The sequence below is a fragment of the Myxine glutinosa genome, chromosome 9 (genome assembly GCF_964187855.1).
Source record: "Myxine glutinosa chromosome 9, kmMyxGlut1.1, whole genome shotgun sequence".
Classification (NCBI taxonomy): Eukaryota; Metazoa; Chordata; class Myxini; order Myxiniformes; family Myxinidae; genus Myxine; species Myxine glutinosa.
The window spans coordinates 137,762,606-137,789,730 of NC_136269.1; the positions used below are offsets into that span (position 1 = coordinate 137,762,606).

A 27,125-nucleotide genomic window follows, 5' to 3' on the forward strand; every position below is an offset into this window, starting at 1 on the left:
AAGGGTAATTCTAAAGGGTAATTCTAAAGGGTAATTCTAAAGGGTAATTCTAAAGGGTAATTCTAAAGGGTAATTCTAAAGTGTGATTTTAAAGGGTAATTCTAAAGGGTAATTCTAAAGTGTGATTTTAAAGGGTAATTCTAAAGGGTAATTCTAAAGGGTAATTCTGAAGGGTAATTCTGAAGGGTAATTCTAAAGGGTAATTCTAAAGTGTAATTCTAAAGGGTAATTCTAAAGGGTAATTCTGAAGGGTAATTCTAAAGGGTAATTCTAAAGTGTAATTCTAAAGGGTAATTCTAAAGGGTAATTCTAAAGGGTAATTCTAAAGGGTAATTCTAAAGGGTAATTCTAAAGTGTGATTTTAAAGTGTGATTTTAAAGGGTAATTCTAAAGTGTAATTCTAAAGGGAATTCTAAAGGGTGATTCTAAAGGGTAATTCTAAAGGGTAATTCTAAAGGGTAATTCTAAAGTGTGATTTTAAAGGGTAATTCTAAAGGGTGATTCTAAAGGGAATTCTAAAGGGTGATTCTGAAAGGTAATTCTAAAGTGTAATTCTAAAGGCTAATTCTAAAGGGTAATTCTAAAGGGTGATTCTGAAGGGTAATTCTGAAGGGTAATTCTGAAGGGTAATTCTGAAGGGTGATTCTGAAGGGTAATTCTGAAGGGTAATTCTGAAGGGTAATTCTGAAGGGTAATTCTAAAGGGTGATTCTAAAGGGTAATTCTAAAGGGTAATTCTAAAGTGTGATTTTAAAGTGTGATTTTAAAGGGTAATTCTAAAGTGTAATTCTAAAGGGAATTCTAAAGGGTGATTCTAAAGGGTAATTCTAAAGGGTAATTCTAAAGGGTAATTCTAAAGTGTGATTTTAAAGGGTAATTCTAAAGGGTGATTCTAAAGGGAATTCTAAAGGGTGATTCTGAAAGGTAATTCTAAAGGGTAATTCTAAAGGCTAATTCTAAAGGGTAATTCTAAAGGGTGATTCTGAAGGGTAATTCTGAAGGGTGATTCTGAAGGGTAATTCTAAAGGGTAATTCTGAAGGGTAATTCTGAAGGGTGATTCTGAAGGGTAATTCTGAAGGGTAATTCTGAAGGGTAATTCTGAAGGGTAATTCTGAAGGGTAATTCTGAAGGGTAATTCTAAAGGGTGATTCTAAAGGGTGATTCTAAAGGGTGATTCTAAAGGGTAATTCTAAAGGGTAATTCTAAAGGGTGATTCTGAAGGGTAATTCTAAAGGGTAATTCTAAAGGGTGATTCTAAAGGGTAATTCTAAAGGGTAATTCTGAAGGGTAATTCTGAAGAGTAATTCTAAAGGGTGATTCTGAAGGGTAATTCTAAAGGGTAATTCTAAAGGGTGATTCTAAAGGGTAATTCTAAAGGGTGATTCTGAAGGGTAATTCTGAAGGGTAATTCTAAAGGGTGATTCTAAAGGGTGATTCTAAAGGGTAATTCTAAAGGGAAATTCTAAAGGGTAATTATAATGGGTAATTCTAAAGGGTAATTCTAAAGGGTAATTCTAATGTGTAATTAACCCATTAAAATGTAATTAAAAAGTGAATATTAATTAATATTCTAAAGTGTAAAGGCTAACACCTGCTCTAGCGGGGAAAATGGCCTTAAAACGATCATTCATTCATTCAATTCTAAAGGGTGGTTCTAAAGTGTAATTCTAAAGGGTAATTCTAAAGGGTAATTCTAAGGGTAATTCTGAAGGGTAATTTTAAAGGGTTCCAGTGGGTAATTCTAAAGGGTACTTCTAAAGGGTACTTCTAAAGGGTACTTCTAAAGGGTAATTCTAAAGTGTAATTCTAAAGGGTAATTCTAAAGGGTAATTCTAAAGGGTAATTCTAAAGGGTAATTCTAAAGGGTAATTCTAAAGGGTAATTCTAAAGGGCAATTCTAAAGGGTACTTCTAAAGGGTAATTCTAAAGGGTAGTTCTACAGGGTAATTTTGAAATGTGGCTCTAAAGGGTAGTTCTACGGGGGTTGAAAGGGTAATCGTTTTTCCTTTTTGTTTTCTTCGTTTCTCGGCTTTGCCCATTTCATATTACACGTGCCAAACTGAACCGCTTCCTTCAGACACGGGTGCAATTTTTTTTTTAACTTGGGACAATCTCATACTTGTCACAATCTACAAATGTCTCCTGGATTTACCAGCGGTCAAAATATTCCTGTGCAAGACGAGAGAATAAAAAACAAAATGGCCGTGCCTCAAAACCTGATTTGCATTCACAAAACTTCCTCATGCAACGTCCCACAGTATGGTGTTTGCAGTTCTAGGAGAGTGCAAGCTTGGCCCAAGTCTTTTGCAAACTAGCTGGACAAGTCTGACATTTGAAGGGAACTAGTTTGGGTTCCAGCGATGACTCGCCCCCTTTTCAGACACTATGAGATCTTTCAGACACTAATGCCTGTATGAGCAATGATGTGCCAGTTATACCCATTTCAGTGTCTTCTTCTTCATCATCATCATCATCCTCCTCCTCCTCCTCATCATCATCTTCCTCCTCCTCATCTTCCTCCTCATCCTCATCCTCTTCATCGTCATCCACAGCTCCGGAGCAGGTGTTACGTTTACACCTGCCATTGAGGACTCCATTGGTTTCGGAGCTATCCAGCACGCCGTTCCCATAACATTCCATGGCCTCATCTTCATCCGGTTCATCGTCAGCCTCACTTGGGGAGAGAACAAAGGCAAGGCTCACCCAGTGCAGCAATACAAATGGGCAACATGGTGTTGCATGCACAACTCGTACAGGTGATCAAAGCAACATAGTGACAAGAGTGGCCAAGGTACAGAAAACCACGGTGCTCAAGAACAACCACGGTGCTCAAGAACAACCACGGTGCTCAAGAACAACCACGGTGCTCAAGAACAACCACGGTGCTCAAGAACAACCACAGTGCTCAAGAACAACCATGCGCTCTCGGCGAGCGGCTATTATAACGTACAAGCAAAGGAAAGAGAAAGGGGACGGGCAGCATGTGTATCGTTAGAACCAGCAATCCTGATTTTCTTTTCAGCACGTGAACAAAAGGCGCAGTTGCTGACCTGAGTGCCGTTGTTGGGCCTCCATTGCGCTGTTGTTGCAGCTGTGGCTGCTGCTTTACTTTTCTACTTCCTACGTGGCCCTTTCCATCTGTTACTCCATTTGTGCAGCTCACAGTCTCAGCACCTGGAAGGAACACAGTGCGTTCTCTTTTCAGACACCATGAGCTGGAAAGATGCAACAACCATGCACATGGACAAACAATTTTCTTGGTTCAAGAAAGTGGACACAATAAGCTCCGTCAGCTGCCACCTTTTCCAATTGAAGAATCGGTGCTACAAACCTGTGGTGTGGGTGCAGGAGCCGTTTGCTGTTACAGCGGAATGGGAAAGGCCTGGATGACAAGGACTAGCATTTGGCGTGCGACAGGCCCGGGGGCTACCGGCGTAGCTGTCTTGAGATTTGGGACTGCGGCCTCCAGCACCCAGCGAGCGTACTTCACTGTCAGTGCCATTCACCATTTCTACAAACTGTCGCACCCTGCAACGGCATATCGGTCACCCAGCATGGTACATCAGGCTCCACTGAAACCATCATCAACATTTAAATAACAAGATCATTCAGAGAAGAGTACATGGAAGCACCATGAAACGATGATAGACTGACAATTGTACCACATCCATTTTGCATAAACCACTGCATCTCCGTGTCTCGGTCCTTATTCTCTAAATGCGGTAAAAAGTCGTTTTGATGCATGGCAAGATATCAGGCCAAATTTACTGTCAATTTTGATGATTTACGACCCATAAGAGCAGAGTATTAATCCTCGTGTCCAAAAATACACCAAAAACAATATTTCCACAGGATCCTCTCGATATACGATGTGACGAGTGGCACTATCACCACCGTCACCATTTTGTGGGCCACACTGTACCACAAGCCAAAACTGATTAATGTGAGAAACGGCCTACTGTGGGCCGGGATGAGCATATTGGCAGCAATACCAGGCATGAGCATCTTACTATAATTCACCAAATGTCTGTCCGTCCGTCTGTCCGTTCGTTCGTTCCCAGGTACTGCAAAAACGGCTGAACCGATTGCAACGAAACTTTGGGTGGGTAATCCTGGGACCCCCTGGAGTAAAATAGGCTATATTGTTTTTCCAATTTCAGCTTTGGTCTCCACCATTTTCAGGTTTGGACTCCCACCTAACGTTATTGTCCCGGGTACCGCAAAAACGGCTCACCGATCGCAACGATACACCTCCATGCCCATGGGATTCCCACGGGTGACCCCACTAGTTGTATATAATAAGACCCAATCACGTCTCACCAGAAATTGGAGGCATTAACCAATCAGCTCTCACCTAATCAATTACCCCAGTTGGCTAGGAATATCAAACCGATCAACTCCTATGCTCTTCTAGCCAAAAAAAGCTGCATAAAGCAACTACGAAAAGCTACATAAGGTAAGCCCTTTGCTGTTTCAAACTCCATCCGATTTCCTCTACAGCTGCAAAACTTTCAAAAGCAGTACATACAAGAGACTTGGTCATGATCATTGCATTAGTAGATGAAAGTATTACTTCCTCAAGGGGTGGAAGGTGACAACCTTCTCATGGTCCACCCTGTTGTCTGCTTTCTTGCCAAACTTGTGTCATCAAACCAATAAGACTATTTCAATTGTACTTTTATGCCAATAGGTACATCTATCCCCAATGGCGTTTATCATGGCCAACCTGTCTGTATTCTAGGAAAGAGTTTGTGGATCTTACAAGTCAATGTAGAAGGCATGCCCCAAGCTAAATATGACTTCCTGTTGAGATTTCCCCAAGAGTATGGAATTGATGTGATTGCACTCAAGGAAACGCACATTGGTAACCTGTCGCCTCCTCATTACAAAATCTGCAGTTTTGCAACCGTTGCTGCAGTGCATTGTGACAAAGATGGCGTTACTACCTATGTTGACCATAGACTCAAAACTGACTAATTTTGGAGCCCTTGCTGCCAGCCAGAAACTGAAGACGTTTTTAAGGAATACGAGTAAACTGGCAATCCTGACACACCACTCAACTTCTCTCATGTTTGGATTTGATACATCATCGGAGACAGATATAAACCATAGAAAACAAAATACAATCAGGAAATGTGACGATGCTCCTAATACAGTACCTTCAGAAAGTATTCACACCCCTTGACGTTTTCACATTTTGTTGTGTTAAAGCCTTAATTTAAAATGGATTAAATTGAGATATATTTGTCACTGATCTACTACACATGATACCCCATAATGTCAAAGTGGAGTTTTTTTTGGAAATTTTTACAAAAAAAAAAAAAAGAAAAGCTGAATTGTCTTGACTCTTGAGTCAATAGGTATTCAACCCCTTTGCTATGCCACTCCAAATTGAGCCCAGGTGCATCCAATTTCCTTTGGCATCCTTGAGATGTCTCTACAACTTGATTTGAGTCCACCTTTGGCCAATTCTATTGATTGGACATGATTTAGAAAGAAACACACCTTTCAAAACAAGGTCCCACAATTGACAGCGCATGTCAGAGCAGAAACTCTACCATGAAGTCCAAGGAACTGTCAGTAGAACTTCAAGATAGAATTTTGAGGAGGCATAGATCTGGGGAAGGGTATAAAAAATTTCCAGTGATTAAAGTTCCCAATAGCACAGTGAGCTCCATCATTAGGAAATGGAAAGAATATGGAACTACCCAGACTCTTCCTAGAGCTGGCCATCCGACTAAACTGAGCAACCGGGCAAGAAGGACCTTGGTCAGGTAGATGAGTTGACCACTTTGATAGAACAACAGAGTTCCTTGGCTGAGATGGCAGAACCTGCTAGAACAGTAGTTCGTAACGTTTTTAAAGGCGCCAAACCCTAACGAAACCCACCGAACACTCGCGGAACCCCTCAAATTTGACAAAAAATTAAGAAGAATTGCATCTTAATGCGTTTTCTGTTCTTCTTTTCGGGAGGCGATCTGGGAAATGCGTGGTTTTGTTTGGGCAAGGGCCACCCTCAAATCATTTTCGCATGCAAGCCTGCTCCTTTTCTTTGTTTTAATGTCCACCAGTTTCGAAAACGCATGCTCGCAGAGATACGTTGTAACGAACGGCGTGAGGATCTCAAAGGCAATTTTAGCGATGTGAGGATACCCTTCCATTTGGCGGCACCAAAACGTTGAGCGTTGTTGTGCCGAAGAGTTGTTGTTGAGTCTGGCTCTGCTGAAGTTTGATGAGGTCGTCGAGGTATTGGTCGTTGACATCTGCCGTTGCAACGTCGAAAGTAAACGGCTGCCGCACCCATGCTGGGTATTGCTCTTGGTCGGGGAAGTAGCCATCGAATGACTTTCCCAGCTCATCCAAGTGCGTGGCAATCGCTTGCTTCAGCTCCCCCGGTACAGCAGTGCCTCCAACTTCAGACTCATCTTCGATCCCACTCACGCACTCGTCCAGTAGCGAAAAGTTCGCGAAGTTGTCGTTCTCTGTTCGCCGCCTCCACAACGGTAACTTCTTTCGGAAAGCGCTCAGCTTTTCTTCAGATTCGATGACATTCACTCCACCGCCCTGCATCTGGAAATTGAGATGATTGAGTGCGTCGAAGATGTCAGCCAAGTACGCCAAGGCAAGGATGAACTCTGACTCTTGGAAGTGCATTGCATGGCAATGCTGGTGTTCTCGCAAAAACAGGGCTAATTCTACACGCAAGGCAAAAACACAGCTCACTACTTTCCCTCGTGATAACCATCGAACGTCAGAGTGGTAGAGAAGGACTTCGAATTCAGAGCCGATTTCATTGCACAGCTCTTTGAAGATGCGATGATTCAGAGCACGGCTTCGCACGTAATTCACAGTTTCAACGACGATTTTCAGAACATTGGCCAGTTTTGGAGGCAGGGTTTTGATGCCAGCGCGTGTCTGTGCGGGACGCAGTGCGTGACGATGATGTGTGGTGCATCGGCCTTCACCAGCGCTCCAAAACCGGAGTTGCATCCCAGCATGGCTGGAGCTCCGTCCGAACAAACTGCAGACACCATGTTCCACGAGAGGCCGTTGCTTCTGAAGAAGATGTCCACAAGCTTCTTCACATCAGCTGCGTTCGTCGTCGTTGTCCGTTGCTTCTGAAGAAGACGTCCACAAGCTTCTTCACATCAGCTGCATTCGTCGTCGTTGTGAGAGGCTTGCAGAACAGAAAGTCTCCCTTGATCTCGTCTCCTTTGACATAACGCACAAATAAGATGAGCTGGCTCAAATTCGAAACGTCGGTGGTCTCGTCGAGTTGAAGGCTGAATTTCGTCGGGCTCGCGACTAAATCTGCAACTACCTGGGTGAGGACGTCATCGCTCATGTCATCGATTCTGCATCTGATGGAGTCATTTGAGAGTGGAACGAGAGACAACTTGTTTTCAGCAGCTTTTCCCAGCATGTTGGCCATCTTCAACACAGCTGGTTTGATGACTGTCTTGCCAACAGTGTGTGGTTTGCCCTGCTTTGCGATCAGGTACGCAACTTCATACGACGTGGTGAGGATCGGTTTGTCAATTGGAACGAAGCCGAGAGTGGGGGCAAGGTAGCACTTGCGTCGAATCGGACTCTCTTCAATTTGAATTCATCCAGCGTTCTTTGCAGTTTTTGTACTGTCCCTCGCCGTGCAGTTTTTTTTAAGTGTTCCCGTAGTTTTGCTGGTGCTAGGCTGGAGTTGCTCAACTTGGCATTGCAAAGCATGCAATGAGGACGCTGACTTTCGTCCCGTTCCGTCAAACACGTGAACCCGTACCGCACGTAATCCTCCGACCACTTCCTTTTTTTGATCGACATACTGCAAAAAGAAAGAAAAAAAGGAACAAACTGATCTTAATTGAGTTCGGGCAAATAATTATATGACAAAAATTAAAAAAGGAACATGCTTAAATATAATCAGTACCCCTCTGAAAACTGAGAGATTTTAACGAAGAAAACATAACTTATAGTTACGATGACGGGATTTATTATCGACTCAACTCTGTGTCACCTCAAATCCCATTATAATATTACATAGAAAACTGCGACTTGTAGGTTTTGAATTGCGACCAAAGGAGTTATATCATCTCCACCTAATTTTCTGAGTAATTCAATCATATTTTATAATCACCATCCACTTTTGACTTTAATATAACTCTGAACCCGCCCTACATATCCACAAACATTTCCAACTTACTTTTCAATTAATTAGTAACTCCAAAGTAAGGCGCGACCAATGACGCACGGCACACGGCAAGCTAATCGAGGCTAATCACTGGAATTTCCGAACACCTGCAAAGTCCAAAATCCAGTAAGTAAGTAAGCAAGTAAGCACCATCAACAGAAAAATTAGCAAGTTGCTCATTGATTCAACTTACTAGTCAGTGTGAAACAACTTATCTTAAACACAGACCAGAGAAACCATGAATGGGATGGGAATACAATTGCAAATAACATTTCCATTCGTGCGTAACATACATAGCAAAAGAATAATAATATTAATAATAAGCGTAATTACACATAGATTCAAAATTGATACAAAACTAAAATAAAAATAAAAAATTGCAATGCGTTTCGGAGGACCTCCGCTGAACCCCTGAGACTGGCTCACTGAACCCTTGGGGTTCGGTCGAACTCAGGTTAAGAACCACGGTGCTGGAAGGACAACAGTCTCTGAAGCACTCCACAAATCTAGGCATTATGAGAGTGGCCAGATGGAAATCACTTCTAAGAAAAAGGCACATGACAGCACACCTGGAGTTTGCAAAAAGACAAGTGAAAGACAGAGCATCAGGCAAAATATTCTGTGGTCTGATGAGATGAAAATTTAACTCTTTGATCTGAATGCAAAGTGCTACGTCTGGTGGAAACCAAGCCCAGCTCATCACCCATCTAACACCATCCCTACCGTGAAGCAGGGTAGTGGCAGCATCATGCTATGGGGATGATTTTCAGTGGCTCCAACCTACACAAGGGAAAATATATAATTTAGTGCTCCAACCTAATGAATGCGTGAGGCAGTTGCCCTGAAACAACTTGTCTTTGCCTCTTGGAAGGCTAATCCAACTGAAGGCAATCTCAGTTCCTTCCACCAAGCTCGGAACAAGTGTGTGTCTACCCTCAGGAGAGCCAGGAAACACTATCTCTCCACACTCAAGACTGGAATCTCAAACCTTTCTTCTTCCTCCAAATACTGGTGGCATCTGGTCAAATCCGTTTCTGGTGTTTGTTCCCCCTCCATCCCCTCCCTTACCTCAAACGGCTGCACAGACGACACCGCACGTGACAAAGCCGAATGCCTCAACTCTGTGTTTGCCTCTAAATCTTGTGTCCCAAACCCATCTCTCTCTATACGCACCTTACCCAGTCGAACCCAGCTGCTCCTGAACTCTGTGTCCTTCTCTCCTGACAAGGTGGAGAAGTTTTTGTCAAACCTCGACTCTGATTTTGCAACTGGACCTGATGGCATCAGCCCACGGGTCCTAAAATCCTGCTCTGCTGCTCTTTCACACCCTCTTTCTGTTCTCTTCACCCTCTCTTTTGCTCAAGGTCATCTGCCATCAGTTTGGAAATCGGCTAGCATTACCGCTTTGCACAAAAAACGTGCAAAAACAGATCCTTGCAATTACAGACCAATCAGCCTGCTCCCAATTATCAGCAAAGTCATGGAATCCATCATTGCTTCGGATATGAAATCCTTCCTCTTCTCCAATGGCTTGATCTCTGATCATCAATTTGGTTTCAGACCAGGTCACTCTACTCTGGACATGCTGCTTCTGCTGTCTCATCAATGGATGGAGGTCCTCAATGCCAAACAGGAAATCAGAGCTGTCTCCCTTGACATATCACGTGCCTTCGAAACGGTCTGGCACCCTCACCAAACTCTCCTCGTATTGTAGCCATGGAAATCTCCACGCATGACTTGTGGACTTCCTCTCTGGTCATAGTCAACGTGTGGCCCTGAATGGATTTCTCTCATCTCCCCTTCCTGTTCAGGCTGGAGTTCCACAAGGCAGTGTTCTGGGCCCTGTGCTATTTCTGGTCTTCATCAATGATCTCTCTGACTCTCTGGAAAATCCTCACTATCTCTTTGCTGATGACTCCACTCTCTGCCGCTCCATTCCTCATCCCTCAGATCGGCAGTCTGCAGCCTCCTTACTCTCTGCAGACCTGGACAAAATCACAGGGTGGTCAAACAAGTGGAACATGTCTTTCAATCCTGAAAAATCTCACACTCTCACTATGTCTCTCAGAAAAGACCGACTGGACAACCCTCCCATCTACTTTCTCAACAATCCTCTCCAAGAAGTTCTGTCACTCAAGCTTTTGGGTCTCACTATCTGCAACGATCTTTCCTGGGAAAACCACATTTTCAAGCTGGCCTCCAAAGCCAGTCGCCGACTGGGCATCATCCGTCGTGCGAAGTCCTTCCTTGGCACACCTGAGCTCCTCACCACATACAAGGCTTTCATCCGCAGCTCAATGGAATACTGCTCTCCCCTCTGGGCTGGTGCTCCTGACTCACACCTAGCTCGTCTTCACGCTGTTGAAAGCAAAGCTTTCAGAATCATTGGAATCTCCCGTGACGAAGCTGATTGTGAGGGCCTTTCACTCACTCACCGCAGGCAGGTAGGTGGTCTTTCTGTCTTCTTCCGACTCCTATCCGGCCTAGCTCCTCCAGCTCTCTCTGTGCTCTGTCCCCCAAATATTCCTACAGGTCGCACAAGATCTGCCAGCAACCCTCTTCTGGTGAAATTGCCAAAATCAAGACTCTCTGCTCACCTTCACTAGGGTGCATCAAACGCCCAACTATTTTTAAAAAGATGTTGGATTGATCTGTCCCAAATTTTATTTTGTTCCAATCATAAAATAAAGTTGCTATGCAAAATTTGGTAAGGTTTGGACATCATCTTCTGGGTCCACCTCACCATTTCATATTTTGAGTCGGTGGTATCAGAGTTGGAAATTTGACACGCAGCTGTTTTGAGGCCCATAAATAAAAATGAAAGGATTGACTGATTGCTACATATAATAACTCTTTGTAAAGGTATTATTGTGCTCTGTAGCAATATATCATCATCATAGGGATCCACGGCATACAATTCATTTATATACAAATAGTCAAAATAAAGATTTTTTTCAAAATATGGATATAAAGCTAAATGAAGAGTATTTTTAAAATATAATATATAAATTAAAGAATATCCTGAATGTTGTAGTCATCTTGTCTTTACAGAGATCTTTTAACTAGACAAGATGATTAAAACAATTATTAGGCTATACTCTAATAAAATTGGATAATTGATTTATTTGTTGTACATAATTATGAAATGACATTATTGTTACTAATACTACCTTTTTCTTTCAGATAAAACAATGGATGGCACAGTAAAGAAAGCATCTGTTGCAACAAGAGAGTCCACCAAGGTGTTTGGTCTTGGAAGTGCCATAACTGAACAAGATTCCCAGATCAATGGCACCAGACTTCCAACTTGTTTACAAGTACTACGTTGTTTCATGTGGCACACGGAAGATGGCAAACTTGAACGACGCTCTCGGTGGGAATCAGCAAAGCTTGTACTGCAGAAAGTGACACCATTTTATGGCAAGGCTAATATTCCTATCATCTCTGAACGCAAGGCTATTGAGAAAATTATCAAACTTGCAGATGATAATTCCAAGCTTAGATCAATCCCTATCAACCGAAGAACAACTCCAGCAAGCATCACAAAGGTGAATCAAATGGAGATGAAATTTATGGAGACATTTCCCTTGTGGCCCAATGATGCTAGTTCTCACATCATGAATCCTGAAGACTTAGCATTCCTGGAATCTATGAAGACAGATCGCTGTGCAACATTTGGCTGCCAAGATAAACTGTTGGCAGATAAGATGCAGCGTAAAGTGAACCGCGAGGAAAAATAATCAGAGAGGCGAGCAAGTATGGAGCTGGAGTTCAACATAAATACTACAACCACTGTGTATAATATTAGTGACAGTGATGAAGAAGTAACTCTTGGACCTCCAACAAGCACACCAACAACCTCAAGAAGTCATCATCGTTTAGTTAGACCTGGCACATCAGTTTTCATTCCACATGACATCCTGAAGAGGCCCAGTCTTGTTTCACTGGCAACAAGGATGAAGATGACACCAACCCAACAGGCTGCTTTCACAGAAGCTCTTATTGAAGAAACAGGAGGGGATGTAGCGAAGGTGTCAACATCATATGCTACAGCAGATAAATCAAGACGCAAAATTGGACAGCATATTGCTACTACCTGTAAAGACAAATGGATACCTCCGAAGCTTGCTACGTTGCACTGGGACTCAAAGCTGCTTCCATGCTTAACTAACCAAAACACTTTTGAAGAACGCCTGGCTGTGCTTTTGGGTTCTCAAACTGATATGAAGCTGCTGGGTGTTCCATCCTACAAGCCTGGAACAGACCGTAAATCTGGAGATATAATTGCTCAGCTGACTAATAACCTACTTGAATCATGGAACTGCCAAGAGAATGTTGTCAACTTGACATTTGACACAACTGCATCTAACACCGGCCACATCAGTGCAGCTTGTGTAACAATTCAACAACGGCTTAACAAAGCTCTTCTGTGGTCAGGCTGCAGACACCACATTGGTGAAGTCATTCTTACGCACATTTTTACTGATCTTAAAGTTGAAGCATCTAAGTCACCAGATATCTTCCTCTTCTCAAGGTTTCGCAAGAACTTTGAAATGTTTCCACACACATTCAATGAACCACTTTCACGATTTGATCCATCTCAACTAAATGAAGCAGCAACAAGTTTGACAAGTGACTGGCAAAATAATGTTCTCAGACTCTGTCACACCGAGCAATCTCTAAGACGTGATGATTATTTGGAATTTGTTGATCTGTGTACTGTATTCCTTGATGGTGAAGTAGCTGAACATCAAATAACCTTCAAGCGTCCTGGTGCACTGCATAAAGCCAGATGGATGGCGAAGCTCCTCTACTCAATCAAATTATGTCTCTTCGAAAAACAAATCGCTGATCTTCCAGCAGGTACAATTACCACAGAAAAACAAGTGCCAAAGATCAGAGAATTTGTCACGTTTGTCACTCTAGTATACAGGTCCTGGTGGATGACATGTACCTCTGTCACCGATGCCCCATGGAATGACCTGCAGCTCATCTCCAAACTGAAACAGTATGAAGCTGTCAATGCTGGAATCTCAAGAAGTGCCCTGAAAGCCTTCAAACGACATCTCTGGTACCTCACAGAAGAGATGGTTGCACTTGCCCTCTTCAGCTCAGTTGTTCCTCATGACCATCGCCGTGCTCTGGCAGACAGACTTCTGGAGGTTCAGCCAGATTTTCCAGTAACCAACCCACAAGGACGGTTTTGGTACTGGGTTTGGAAAGCCCAGATTTCCTGATGACTTGACTGAGAAGACCACTCTGGCTGATTTTGTTGGACCAGATTCATGGTACCTATTTCATCATCTGAAGCTTGACTGGGCATTTCCAGTTACCGATGTTCAAGAATGGACTAACTCTGCAGCCTACCAGACATCATGGACTAATGTTGAAGCCTTGAATGTGGTGAATGACTCTGCAGAAAGGGGAGTTAAGCTTAGCTCTGACTTCCTTTCAGCAGCCAGAAGTGAAGACCACTACCAAAATGTGCTACAATTTGTTGAGCACAACCGCAAGGAGTAACCGAATCTTCGAAAGCGAGCAGCTCAAGACTAAACTGTCAGAAATATCCATGAAAACTACAGTATCTTTGTTTTGTTTCTATTTTCATGTTTATCCATAGTCAGATGTACTCGTATTAAGATGATAAATGCTAAGATTGTGTATATATGATTCTACTGTAATAAAAATATCATTCTGGTATCTATAATACATATGATTATACCAATAAAATCATGATTTTGACTATTTGTGTATAAGTGAATTATATCCCTATCCCTATGATGATTATATATTGCTACAGAGCACAATAATACCTTTCCAACAAGCTATTATATGTAGCAATCGGTCAATCCTTTCATTTTTATTTATGGGCCTCAAAACAGCTGCGTGTCAAATTTCTGACTCTGATACTACCGACTCAAAATCTAATTTGCTGAGGTGGACCCAGAAGATGATATCAAAACCTTACCAAATTTTGCATAGGAACTTTATTTTATGACTGGAACAAAATAAAATTGGGGACAGATTGTTTTCTTGACATAGGGGCGTTTGATGCACCCTAACCTTCACTCTTTCATTCGTCTTTTCTCCCGCCTCTGGAACAAACTCCCTCACTCTCTTCAATCCCACTCCTCCCTCCAGGTCTTTAAAACAGCTGTTTACCACCATCTCTTATCTTCCCCCATCCTAAACCTTGATCTATTCTTCCCATGTTAATTCACCCCAGATCCACTTTTTTGAAATACCGACTTACTTCCTGGAAGTCCTAGCAGTGTCCATGTGTTCTATACCTCTGCCCCTCCACCCTCTCCCCCTCCACCCCCCCCCCCCTGCCTCCTCACCCCAAGCCCCCTCCCTCCCACAGATCTCCCGATGACCCTGTTCTCTGCTGTTGTACTTGTTTGCTTCCCTCTCTCTCCCCATCTTGTCTCCCGCTCCCTTTATTGTATGCTTTGTGTGTCGTTTTTTTTTTGTTTTTGTGATTAATGTTAGCTCTTACACGATCCTCGATCTTGTTAAAGAAAAAAAAAAAGGGGGGGGGGGGGGGGGACGTACTTGACCACTACCAGAAAGTAGGTTTTAACTTTTAACCAAAGCATCACACAAGCGATTGAGTTTTCCTTTGTACGAGCGACTGTTGCGAAAGCAATTGGTGTGTTTACAAAGGTTATGGTGTTTCTCTTTGCAAGTTTCAAAGCAAAATTTGATAACACACGATTTATATAAACATACAACACACACAACACAACACACACAACACACACACAACACACACACACACACACACAACACACACACACACACACACACACACACACACACACACACACACACACACACACACACACACACACGCTCTCTTCTACATCTCTTCACTCCTCCCTTGCTCTTCCAGCTGAAGAAAGTTGCATAAAGAAACCAAGAACTGCTACACAAGGGAAACCCTTTGCCGTTTCAAACTCTACCTGAATTGCTCTGCAGCTGAAAAATATTCACAAGTAGTACATACATGAGAATCCCAATGCCATACAACACCTCAGCCGCCAGACCGGTTTCATCGCTAATTGGCGAGTTATCAGTGACATCGGAGACAGAAACGCGCACCAAACTCTACATTCCTGCCTTGGTTGAAGGCTGCTTTCACAGCTCCCTGCAATGGAGTCATGACCTACTTGAGGGAAAATTCTCAGCTATGGAAAACATTCATAGCAGTCATGGGTAACCTGATACCCCTCCTCCCCCCACCCCAACCCCTTCCCCCTCTCCTAGAGGAACTTCAACAACAAAGGAGGAGGAGAAGAAGAGACAATGCAGCAGAACAACACTCTACTTAATTTACACTTACTTTAAACGGAAGAGGAGTTCAGGATTTCGCTCCAGCAGGCCAGAGTAGCACTGCTGCGTCGTCTCGATAGCTTCACCCATCCTTCCGGACAAGACCAACTTCTGTATCCCTGTGCGAAACCCACGGTGAGGGTGCCATATGCTTCACTTTATGCAGCCAGGAGCATGCAGAGAATCAGGCCTGGCAGTCAGCCTGCCTTTCACATTCACTTTAAACACATTTTACATAAATACAAATAAAATCAACAGTGGAGGAAAAACAGCAGCAATGTTTGGGATGGGTTTTGGCTGGGGGGAGGGGAGGGGGGTGTCAGGCACAAAACACTTAGCTCTTCTTCATTCAGTTTCTCGTACTTATGTCGTGTCGCTTCTCTATATACACCCATCCTCTTATGCGAATACACAACCATTGGACTGGTACCCAGATAACTATCTGCAATCTCTCCTACTCTTCCTGTAGCCCATATATAGCACACATCCCTTTCCATGCCAATTTGTTTTTACAACCCATGACAAATGGATTAAGATTGATAAACTTGACAGCATGTTTTTCATGAAAATTGACATTCCACTTTGTTCACGATGCCATGGACATGTTTTTCCGATGGCTGGCTGTCTTTACTCAAGCGTACATGGCATGGAGGTGACCATACAACATGTGCAAAGGTCCCTACTCATGGAAATCCACTGAGCCCGGCTGGATTGAACTTGCGTTTGATCAATAATTCATAAATGCGGGAATAAATGACTGCAAAATTACATTTGAACACCATCAAGGCATCACGGGAGAGACATGTTCGGCAACGGAAATCAAGCCACAGGTAAATAATTCTGGGCTCACTCTGCCGATTTTTTATGGATGCGAGGTCTTCCTGGAACGTTTGTCCCGTAGCACGTGCAAAAGCCTCAGCCGTTGCACAGTAGCCATGGTGCACCAGGTATGAAGCCACCATCCTGGAGGGAAGACGCACACAGTGAGAGGATGCATGACTGCGAATAACTGTTCGAAAATTGTTCAAACAGGCTTCCAAGAGAGGTTTGCCGTGCATACGTCTGGAGCGTCATTTGCCACTGCCCGTGTGGCTCGGTAAGAGGGAAGCGAGAGATGGCGTTTTGGATGCGAGCACGCCACTCGCGCGTGTAATCTTCAATGTCGAACACAAACGGGCGCTGCCCGAAGTTTGCTTCGACCACCTCGCCCGGAGTCTGCAGCCCTACTGTGGGGTAAAGGTTTGGCTAGATAAAGTGGGAAGCGTGGGGAGAGGAGTGTAGAATAAGAAGGTCGAGAGACAATGAAGGAGATGATGTGTGAACAAAATACATTTTTCCTATCCATGAATACCCCAACCAAAATGGTCATGCAGACCTCGAAACTTGAGACTTCATCGATTATTCTGCCCCATACAGTCTTAAGAAATAAGGACATGGGAAAGGGCCTGTGAGCAGCTCATTTGATTGGTCAAGATGATGTAAAATACCGCAACATTTTTATCCAAGTACTGCTAAACGAAAGGGTTTTGAAAGTGTGAAAACGGCAATTTGTGTTCTACAGTGTTCAAGTATGTAATTTATTTGACATAAAATAAAGGTTTTAAAGGTTGTAGAAAAAAAGTATTTTGGAAGTTGCCGTTGATGTGGCATCTTTTACACCACCTTTTTTATCATGGTATATTAGTTCTTCATCTAGAGCCTGGTATTGGCTTAACGGTTGGGTTGCTGGCTTAGGATCCTAGGATCCTGAGTTTGAATCCCGGTCGATGGTTGAATGAACGCCAGGGGGTTTGACTCAGCCTGTCATCCTTCTGAGGTCGGCAAATTGAGTACCAGCTCACTGGTAATTGGGGCACTGAATCATCAGCACAAACGTGCTTCCAAAGATAGGATGCAACCAGCAACCAGCAACCACAGGCTGCATACGAAACAACAGTTCTTCATGTCTGTTTTAAATCGGTAGTACGATCATTTGGAGGAAAACAAATTAATTCATACACACAAGGGGAAAAGGACAAGGTCCTATTCAGTGCATGTATTTTAAAGCATACATGGAGATGCCATTTGAATGACTAGGGAGATACCCGTGCTACGCACGGGTGGGAGGCCAGAAGCAAACAGGCAATGCAGATACGGCGAATGCTAAAGCATGAAACCAATAAATTCCACATTCCTGTAGCACATTCAGTCGCACGTCAGACATGGACAGCAAGTTCGTGAAGGGCTTCCATGAAAAACGTACCCGTTCGCAAACAAACGGGTACGTTCACGTATAGAAACATCGATCGTGGGACCGTGGCGAATCTGCATATGGCGATCTGCGAAGTTCACGTTCAGAAAGTAGAAACCATCATGGCATGTCGTCATTCACTTGAACTCGACATCACAAAATAAACTTTTTTCATTCCAAGCAACATAACTCCAATTAATTCGTATATAAACATCATTAAAAGTAAATAATGACCTCGGCCAAAGTTCAAACGACATTTAATCTCTCCATGAGAGAATTCCACATAGCTATCCTTCATTGTAAAAACCACCAAATCAACAGTTAAAAGGATTTTGAGCCGATAGCTGTTACGGCCTTGGCAAGATCGATGGAGACAGCGATCTGTTAGCGTATTCACCGCCCAAATAGCTATGTGGAATTCTCTCATGTGGAGATTAAATGTCGTTTGAACGTTGGCCGAGGTAATTATTTACTTTTAATGATGTTTATATACAAATGATGTTTAATGATGTTTATATTGGTTTTGGGTCGTCCTTTCCGCATATCTCGTGGGATTGTAAGTTGGAGAGACGGCCGTGATGGCGGCGAGGGGGATGGAATTCTCTCAAGCATGGATTCAACCTGTGTCCTTATAAAAGGTCTTTGTCCGAGGTCACCGAGTCCGATCGGTGCAGCTGTGCAGCGATCGGTGCAGCAGTTTGTGCGGCACCCGGGAAAACAACATCGTCACAATGAAAACATCGTCACAATGAACGTTATGCGAACGCGAATGTTATGCAGGAGTCCAAACCTGAGAATGCTGGAGACTAAAGCTGAAATTGGGAAAACTAAATAGCCTATTTTACTCCTGGAGATCCCAGGATTATCCAAGCAAAATATCGTTGCGATCGGTTCAGCAGTTTTTACGGTACCTTCAAACGGACAGACAGACAGACGGACAGACATTTGGTGAATTATAGTAAGATAACTGTCATATCTGTTCCATGGAGCACATCTTATTTAATCTTGTGGTAGAGTCACATCCTGCATGGTAATATTGCATCAAACCATTCACCGCTTATGGCATTCCACATTACCCCCTTCCCGAATCCTTACACCCCAAACATGTGGAACATATTTAGTGTACCGACACATTAAATTTCCACTGCTAAAACTTCCCCTTATAGCTTGAACAACGATGACGGATACTTTAGTCTGAATCGGCCATCCTTTCGCAGCTAAATTATTACACCGAATGATGATGGCCGTTTAGTCAAGGCCAAAAATATTGGCACCCTTGCGCTTTTTTCAAGTAACTCACAATTTCTCTAAAAATAAGTTGAAATTGACAAAAGTATTTGGTCTCCACAATTCTTTATTTCACTGTTAATATTACAGAACCTTTGTTTTTGATTCAGAACTTAATATATCCTTTTAAATAAGAAAATTAAATAGAAATGGCATTGACAAAATTATTGACACCCGAGACTTAATATTTGGTAGCACGGCTTTTGGAGAAAATAACTGCAGTCAAGCGCTTCCTATAGCCATGAATGAGCTTCCTCCACCTCTCTACTGGCAGTTTGGCCCACTCTTCTTGTGCAAACTGCTCCAGCTCTCCCAAATTTGAAGGGTGCCTTCTCCCAACTGCTGTTTTCAGATCTCCCCACAGGTGTTCAATGGGATTTAGATCTGGACTCATTGCTGGCCACTTCAGAACAGTCCAGCGTTTTGTTTTGAACCATTCCTGGGTGCTTTTTGAAGTGTGTTTGGGGTCATTGTCCTGCTGCAAGACCCATGACCTTCCACGGAGACCCAGTTTCTGATATTGGGTTGAACATTGCGCTCCAAAATGCCTTGATAATCTCCTGATTTAATGATGCCATGCACACATTCAAGGTACCCTGTACCAGAGGCAGCACAGCAACCCCAAAACATCACTGAACCTCCTCCATGTTTGACTGTAGGGAAGGTGTTCTTTTCTTTGAAGGCTTCATTTTGTTTTCTGTAAACATGGAGATGATGTGCTTTGCCAAAAAGCTATAATTTAGTCTCATCTGTCCACAGGACATTCTCCCAGAAGGATTTTGGCTTGTTCGGGTGTGTTTTGGCAAACTCCAGTCGAGCTTTCTTAGCAGTGGGGTCCCTCCTGGGTCTCCTACCATAGAACGCCCTTTCATTGAGTTGGCGATGGATGGTGCGAGTTGAAACTGTCGTACCTTGTGTTTGAAGGTCAGCTTGAATCTGTTTGGCAGTTGATCGAGGTGCTTTCTCCACCATTCAAACAATCCTTCACTGCAATCTTCGATCAAGTTTTCTCTTGCGGCCACGTCCAGGGAGGTTGGCTACAGTGCCATTGGCCTACTTCCTGATAACATTGCGTACGGATTGGCCTTGAGATTGTCCATGCTTGGCTACAATTTTGTGTCTGACCTCAGACAATTCTCTGGTTTTCTTTCTTTTCTCCATACTCATTGCGGTACACATAGTGACACAAAACAGCAGAATGTCTCATTTTCTCCATTCAAACTGGTTGAATGAGTGATTTTTATATTGATGGCACCTGCAGCTCACCACAGGTGAGCTCAATTCCAAAGTAAAGGAGAATCACCTGCTTTGAATCTAATTATTTCTAACAACTTCTAAAAGGTGTCAATAATATTGTTCGGCCCATTTTAGGATTTGTGTGTGGAATAAGCTAAGATTTAGTAATTTTTTCAGCTTTTTTTGTTTTGTTCCACTGCAAACCAAAGAAATACATTTGTGGATACCAAAATATTTTATAATTTCAAAAATGCTCTGGAAGAAATGGTGCATTATTTGAAAAAAGTGCAAGATGCCAATATTTTTGGCCACAACAGTACACGAGCAAAAATCATACAACACAAGGAATAAACAGAAAAGACTTACAGGGAGGTCTGTAAATGCAACACCTGCGGAAAGAGCAAAAAAGAAAACACGTTAACCACTCAGGGCCGTGCACATGTGACAAGCGAAACAGGAGAAAGTGAAAATATAGGCATCACAGTCAGCGGGTCAAATCACCATAGATACGAAAGGTACAAAGCATTTATTCCAGTGAAATAAACTACAAAGCGCAATCGCACAAATAACACAAGATGCACGAGAGGCCTGCTCATCACGCCACGTCACAGGCTCAGCTTTAGCACGTGTATTGGAATTTTGGTGTGTGCAAAGCACCCAGGCTGTGGCCGTTCTTTGTGTAGAAACAGGTGTTGTTGATCAGGTTGACGCAGCAACCGACGACGTCCCCGGTGGTGAAGGTGGGACCGTACGGTTGGCCCGAGCCCGACGAACAAAAACTGTGTCCATCATCCCCGTGGTAGCCGTATGAGAATTTATCCCATCCTGGGGGAAGAAACATTACCGAGGCTTCAGGAAATCGGCAATAACGGGATAAGTAGGAAGCGAGAAGGGACGATGTAGTTTCATAAAATGGGAGCATATAAGAGTGCACAGAATGCATGTTGCTTTCCCATGTCGAGGTCACAGTTGCAGTGCCAAAGCTCGCTAACCTTCAGATTGGCGAAACAAAACCGGGTGCCCAATTTGCACTTACTTTGCGCACCCTCTCACATAAAAAAGATTCGGCCATTGTTGCCAGTATCCTGGCTATAAATAACCTGCTTGGGGTTTCCTGTGCAAGTCTTTACCTGAAAAGACATAATGGACTGAATAATCTTATTAATGCATTAATAACTAGAAAGGCACTTGGTAGAGAGCATAACTCTGCCAGGCTGAACAGTTTATCATTTTGTATCCCACTGACAGGCCAGATCTGGATCCAGACATGAAGCAAAATCTAATCAGCTTGTTCTTGACATCAAACCAACTTAACTACCAAGTTTTGTTATAATCCCTCCAACACGTTTTGAGTTTTGGCCCTATCACTCAATCGTGAAGAATCGCGAGAATTTAAAAAAAAAATCCTCTTATCCGGATCTGGATTCAGATTCGGATCTTCACCAAAATCGAAACATTTCTTCCTTGTCACATACTCAAACTCTCCACTAAATTTCGTCCGAATTCGTCCACAGCTTCTTGAGATATCCTGTTCACAAACAGACAAACAAACAGACAGGCGTGAAAAGATAACCTCCATCCACTTTCGGTGGTGGAGGTAACTCGAGAGCTCATAAAATACCCCATGCACTTGGGATCAAGTGTATACTTAAATTTAAATGAAATAATGATTTTAATGATCGTTTAAAAATATTCCGGAAGTTTAGCGTTATTGAAGCAGTATTAAACACCACATTCTATAACATATCCAAGTACTAGTAAATGGAATGGTTTTGAAAGCGATTTGTGTTCTGCAATATTCAAGTTTAAATATAATTCAATTTAAACAAAATAAAGATTGCAAAAGTTGTAAAAATAAATTAATTCCGGAATTTACCGCCGTTGATGCAGCGTCTTTTACACCACCCTATCACATTACATTAGTTATTTGTGCTTGTTGTTTATGTCGTTTATGGCGTCCTTCGAAACAGTAATTTTCCTGTTTGGAATGATTTTCAATTTTGTTTGATCGCCAGACAGGTAGACAGAGAATTTTTTTTAATCTCACTCCTCTGTGCGCATGTGCGTAGCTCAATAGATTACTGCTCTACTTTATGGGCCAGCACATCAGCATCACATCCCTCTCTCCCAGATTCTGTGGAATCCAAAGCTCTCAACATTATTGGTATCGCCCGAGATGAGGCCGAAGCACAAGGTCTGTTCCTATCGCATCGCATGCAGGCCGGTGGTCCCTGCTTTTTACAACGTCTCTCCAGTCGTTCTCCCTCTGCCCCTCAAACGTGCTCTTGCTCTCAAGATGCACGTCAGCACCAATTAGTCCCCATGAACGTATACATGCTCGCAAACCATTGACTGAAAAGGGGTAACCAAACCAAAGGGTGGAAATGGGTATTGGACCACAACCAGTGGGATGATGAACTAATTGGTCCTTTAACGAAGCGACACATAGGCTCCACTAGTCAAGTATATTTGTAGTTTTTGTAGTTCAGGTTTGTGAAATATTGGGCGTTTTTTGCATCGTGGTTGAGTGTCCCAATCGTTTCCTAAAGGGTTCGGGGTTAAAATTTCATCAGATATCTGCAGGTGATTGACGCACAAAGTTGCATCAGGCGATCAACAGAAATACCTGGACACAGAACACAATCGAGATGGTGTCTGTGGAGCTCATTTTATATCACGTCTGATAAATACTAAGTCTTCTTCTTTCTTAGGAAGCACAAGGCTGTGGGGTAGCATCATTGCCCGAGGACGCAGCTGTGCTGCTGATGCAGTGCCCTCTGCTAGTTACGGCAGGAATTTGTAATTTGTTCAGGGTGCCGGCGATAGCTCGACTACTCTTCAAGAAGGACACCCGTGGGATCGTTAACGTGCACCAACTAATGGCGGCAGATGGGATTCCCAGTTTAACGTCCATCCGAGAGCTGGCACACACATTGATGCCTGTGGAACACAGGGATGACAGTTTATAGCAGGGTCGGGATTCCAACCCAGGCTGGACAGCTTAGAGGCGAGTGTGCGTACCTTTGGGCCGTCCTGTCAGCCCTGATTACTACTCATGATAATGAATGAAATTATATATTTTCAGCCCAAGATATTCAAATGTGTTTGCAGTTTTAATGCAAACAAAACTGTACGCTATAATTTATGTATGATCACATAGATGGCTCTGGAGCCCTGACAGGGCCTATGAAAATCATGGCTGCTACATAGCTACAAACGTCTTCAAGTGTGGAGAATATCGAATGAAGACAAATTACAATTGCTGACCTTGTACATTCAATTTTTTTTAATGCGGTAAATTGATGTAGAGGGAGTGTGGTAGGAGATGCAGTCTTCACAGTAAAGAAATATAAACTTGGCTTTTCATCAAAATTTTCAACAATGTATTATAATGGAAACAGGGGTGAAATCGATGGCGAGTCATCACAAATCCCCATGCTTCTCGCCTAAAGCAAAGTTTGAGATGGCGAAAAGTTCAACGGGGGCGACCCAATATCAAATTTCGAATTAATTATTTCTCCATTTTGACCCCTGTGACCTTAGGTCCCCACCTCCTGGGGTATGAGCCGGGCATCAAATACAAAAAAAATCTTGACATATTCATAAGCCTTCAGCGACTTACAGGCCCGTAAAGAATCATGAGTGAACTGTCCTGGTTTATCAATAAGATAAAAGTAAACGTCCAGAAAACTAATATCGGGCTACATTGACGGATCGTCAAGACAACCATTTGATAAATAATACTGATCAGGTGAGCTGCAGGTGCCCTCTTGATACGAGTTTGTTGACCAAACTCTCACGTGCATCAAGTGGTAGTTTAAGCATGTATTTAGACCAGTATTTGGCCTTCATGCGACATTGGTTCTCTTTGTTATAATAATAATAATACATTTATTTTGTATAGCACTTTTCAAGAAGCCCAAAGACGCTTTGACAGAGTACAAAAAAACAAGTGCAAAAAGACAAAAATCAACAGGTAAATAATCAAAGCAAAAGGAAGGAGAAGGAGAAAAGATAGTCAGGGGTTAAATGCTGTGGGTTAAATGTTGAATGCAGTGTTGAACAGGTGGGTCTTGAGTGATGTTTTGAGGGTGGTGAGTGAGGAGGAGTCTCTGATGGTGTGAGGTAGTGAGTTCCAGAGGGTGGGAGCAGCGATGGAGAAGGCCCTGTCCCCCCAGGATCGGAATTTGGTCCGCATGGGGAGGGTCAGGAGGTTGGTACCAGCAGAGCGGAGGTTGCGGGTGGGAGTGTGTCTGGAGAGGAGGTCAGTCAGGTAGGATGGGGCCAGGTTATGGAGGGCTTTGTAGGTAAAGAGGAGGATTTTGTACTGGATTCTCTGGGGTATGGGGAGCCAGTGAAGCTTGTAAAGGACGGGGGTGATGTGGTCACGGGTCCGGGAATGGGTGAGTAGACGGGCAGCGGAGTTCTGAATGTATTGGAGTTTATTGATGATTATTGAGGGTGAACCAAAGAGGAGGCTGTTGCAGTAGTCCAGACGGGAGGTGATGAAGGCGTGGATGAGGGTTTCTGCAGCCGTGGAGGAGAGGGATGGACGGAGACGGGCGATGTTTTTCAGGTGAAAGCAGGCTGTCTTTGTGATCTGTTTAGTGTATTTGTCGAAGGAGAGGGTTTGGTCAAAGATGATGCCAAGATTCCGGATGTGAGGGGAGGTGGATACTGGGAAACCGTCGATGTTGAGGGCAAAGTTATGGGTGGATTTGGTGAGCGTTTTTGGGCCAATGATGATTATTTCAGATTTATCATAGTTAAGTTTGAGGAAGTTGATTTGAAGCCAGGATTTTATTTCAGTGATGCAGTTTGTCAGGATAGAGTGGGTGGCGGTGGAGATGGACTTGGTGGAGATGAAAAACTGGATGTCATCGGCGAAGCAGTGGAATTGGAGACCATGACGGCGCATTAAGTGACCAAGGGGGGACAGGTACAGGATGAAGAGGAGGGGGCCAAGAACTGAACCTTGGGGGAGGGGAGCAGTGGGGGATTTGCAGTTATTGATGGAGATGAACTGGCGTCTGTCGGAGAGGTATGATTTGATCCAAGAGAGGGCAGTGCCGGTAATGTTAAAGGTGGTTTCAAGTCGGGTGAGGCGGATGGTGTGATTGATGGTGTCAAAGGCGGCGCTGAGGTCGAGGAGGATGAGAATGTTGAGGTTGCCAGCGTCAGAGGAGAGGAGAAGGTCGTTGGTGATTTTGAGGAGAGCAGTTTCAGTACTGTGGTTGGAGCAGAATCCGGATTGGAATGTTTCATACAGGTTATTGGCAGAGAGAGATGTTTAAGTTGAGTGGCTACAGTGCGTTCCAAAACTTTTGACAGAAAGGGTAGGTTGGAGATGGGTCTGAAGTTGTTTAGGGTGTCAGGGTTGAGTCCAGGTTTTTTTCAGAATGGGGGTAACAGCAGCAATTTTGAGGGATGGTGGGACAATGCCTGTAGACAGGGAGGAGTTTATTGTTGCAGTGATAAGTGGAGAGAGAGCAGGAAGGGAGGCCTTGACAAAGCTGGAGGGGATGGGGTCAAGAGTGCAGGTGGCAGTTTTCATTCCTACGAGGAGTTCAGAGAGGTCAGTAGGGGAAACTGGAGAGAACTGAGACAGGGGTTGGCAGGATAAGGGGGGGCAGGTGGTTTGAGGGGAAGCAGGTGCGGTGGTGGCTAAGCTGCTGTAGATGTTGTCAATTTTGCTTTGGAAGAATGAAAGGAAGGAGATGCAGTTGTCTACTGTGAATGACTGGGTGGTGGTGTCCAGGGGGCTGAGGAGTTTGTTTATTGTAGAGAAGAGTGCTTTTGGGTTTCCAGAGCCAGAGTGGATAATTTGAGAGTAGTAGGTGGAGCGGCCGTGGGAGAGGGCATCTTTGTAGTGTTGTAGGTGGTCCTTGTAGGCTTGGGAGTGAATTGTGAGACCTGTTTTATTGCGGAGTCTTTCAAGTTGGCGAGCACGAGTTTTCATCAGGCGGAGTTCAGGGGTAAACCAGGGAGCAGAATGGGTGAAAGAAACTGTTTTGGTTTTTATAGGTGCAAGTTGGTCAAGGCAGGAGGAGAGAGTGTGGTTGTAGTAGTCAGTGAGGTCAGAAGGGGTGTGGAGGTCAACGAAGGGAGAAGTGGACATTTTTTCAGAGAGTGTGGATGAGAATGAGGTAGGTGAAAGAGCGTTTAGCTTATGGAAGTTGATAGTGTGATAATGCCTTGGTGCTGGGGTGGGGTGGGGATGTTGATGGTCATAGTGATGGCTAAGTGGTCAGAGAGGGTGAGGTCGGAGCCAGAGAGATGGTGCAAAATTAATCCAGTAGAGCAGACAAGGTCCAGAATGTGCCCACGGTTATGGGTAGGAAAGTTGACATGTTGAGTGAGGTTAAAGCAGGTGAGTAAATCAGTGACGTCAGTGGTTATTGTGGAGTCAGTGGAGTCCATGTGGATATTGAAATCACCGAGGAGGAGGATTGAGGGGGAGAGGGAACAGAGCTGGGTCAGAAAGTAGGAGAAGTCAGACAGGAATGATGGGTGTGGTTTGGGAGGGCGGTAGACGACAGCCATGACTGACTGTGTGTGACCAGAGAGTTTAAAAGCCAGGTGTTCAAATGATGGAGCAGATGAGATGGAGATGAGGCTGGTCTTGATGTCCTGTCGGTGAATTACGGCAATTCCACCACCTCGGCCCTCCGAGCGTGGTTTATTGATGTAAGAACATCCATTGGGTGTAGTGAGGTTGAGTGAGAAGTAGTCCAGAGGTTGTTGCCAGGTTTCAGTGAGACAGAGAAAGTCCAGTTTATTTTCCAGAATGTAGTCGTTCAGGATGTGGCTTTTGTTGTTGAGGGACCGGGTATTGAACAGGGTGAGCTTGATGTT

The 27,125-nt window shown here is 43.7% G+C and overlaps 1 protein-coding gene across 1 annotated transcript in view; it reads right to left on the bottom strand.

Moving 5' to 3' along the window:
* The window catches only part of LOC137434858 (ran-binding protein 9), a 75,200-nt gene that overhangs the window by 20,802 nt on the left and 27,273 nt on the right, over positions 1-27,125 (bottom strand). The window contains exons 5-12 of the mRNA XM_068128011.2: positions 20,928-21,095; positions 20,637-20,659; positions 16,578-16,762; positions 16,368-16,480; positions 15,528-15,636; positions 3,332-3,528; positions 3,051-3,174; positions 2,439-2,674 (exon numbers count right to left, since the gene is read on the bottom strand). Coding sequence (XP_067984112.1) covers positions 2,439-2,674; positions 3,051-3,174; positions 3,332-3,528; positions 15,528-15,636; positions 16,368-16,480; positions 16,578-16,762; positions 20,637-20,659; positions 20,928-21,095 — 1,155 coding nt within the window. The remainder of the gene's footprint in view (positions 1-2,438; positions 2,675-3,050; positions 3,175-3,331; positions 3,529-15,527; positions 15,637-16,367; positions 16,481-16,577; positions 16,763-20,636; positions 20,660-20,927; positions 21,096-27,125) is intronic.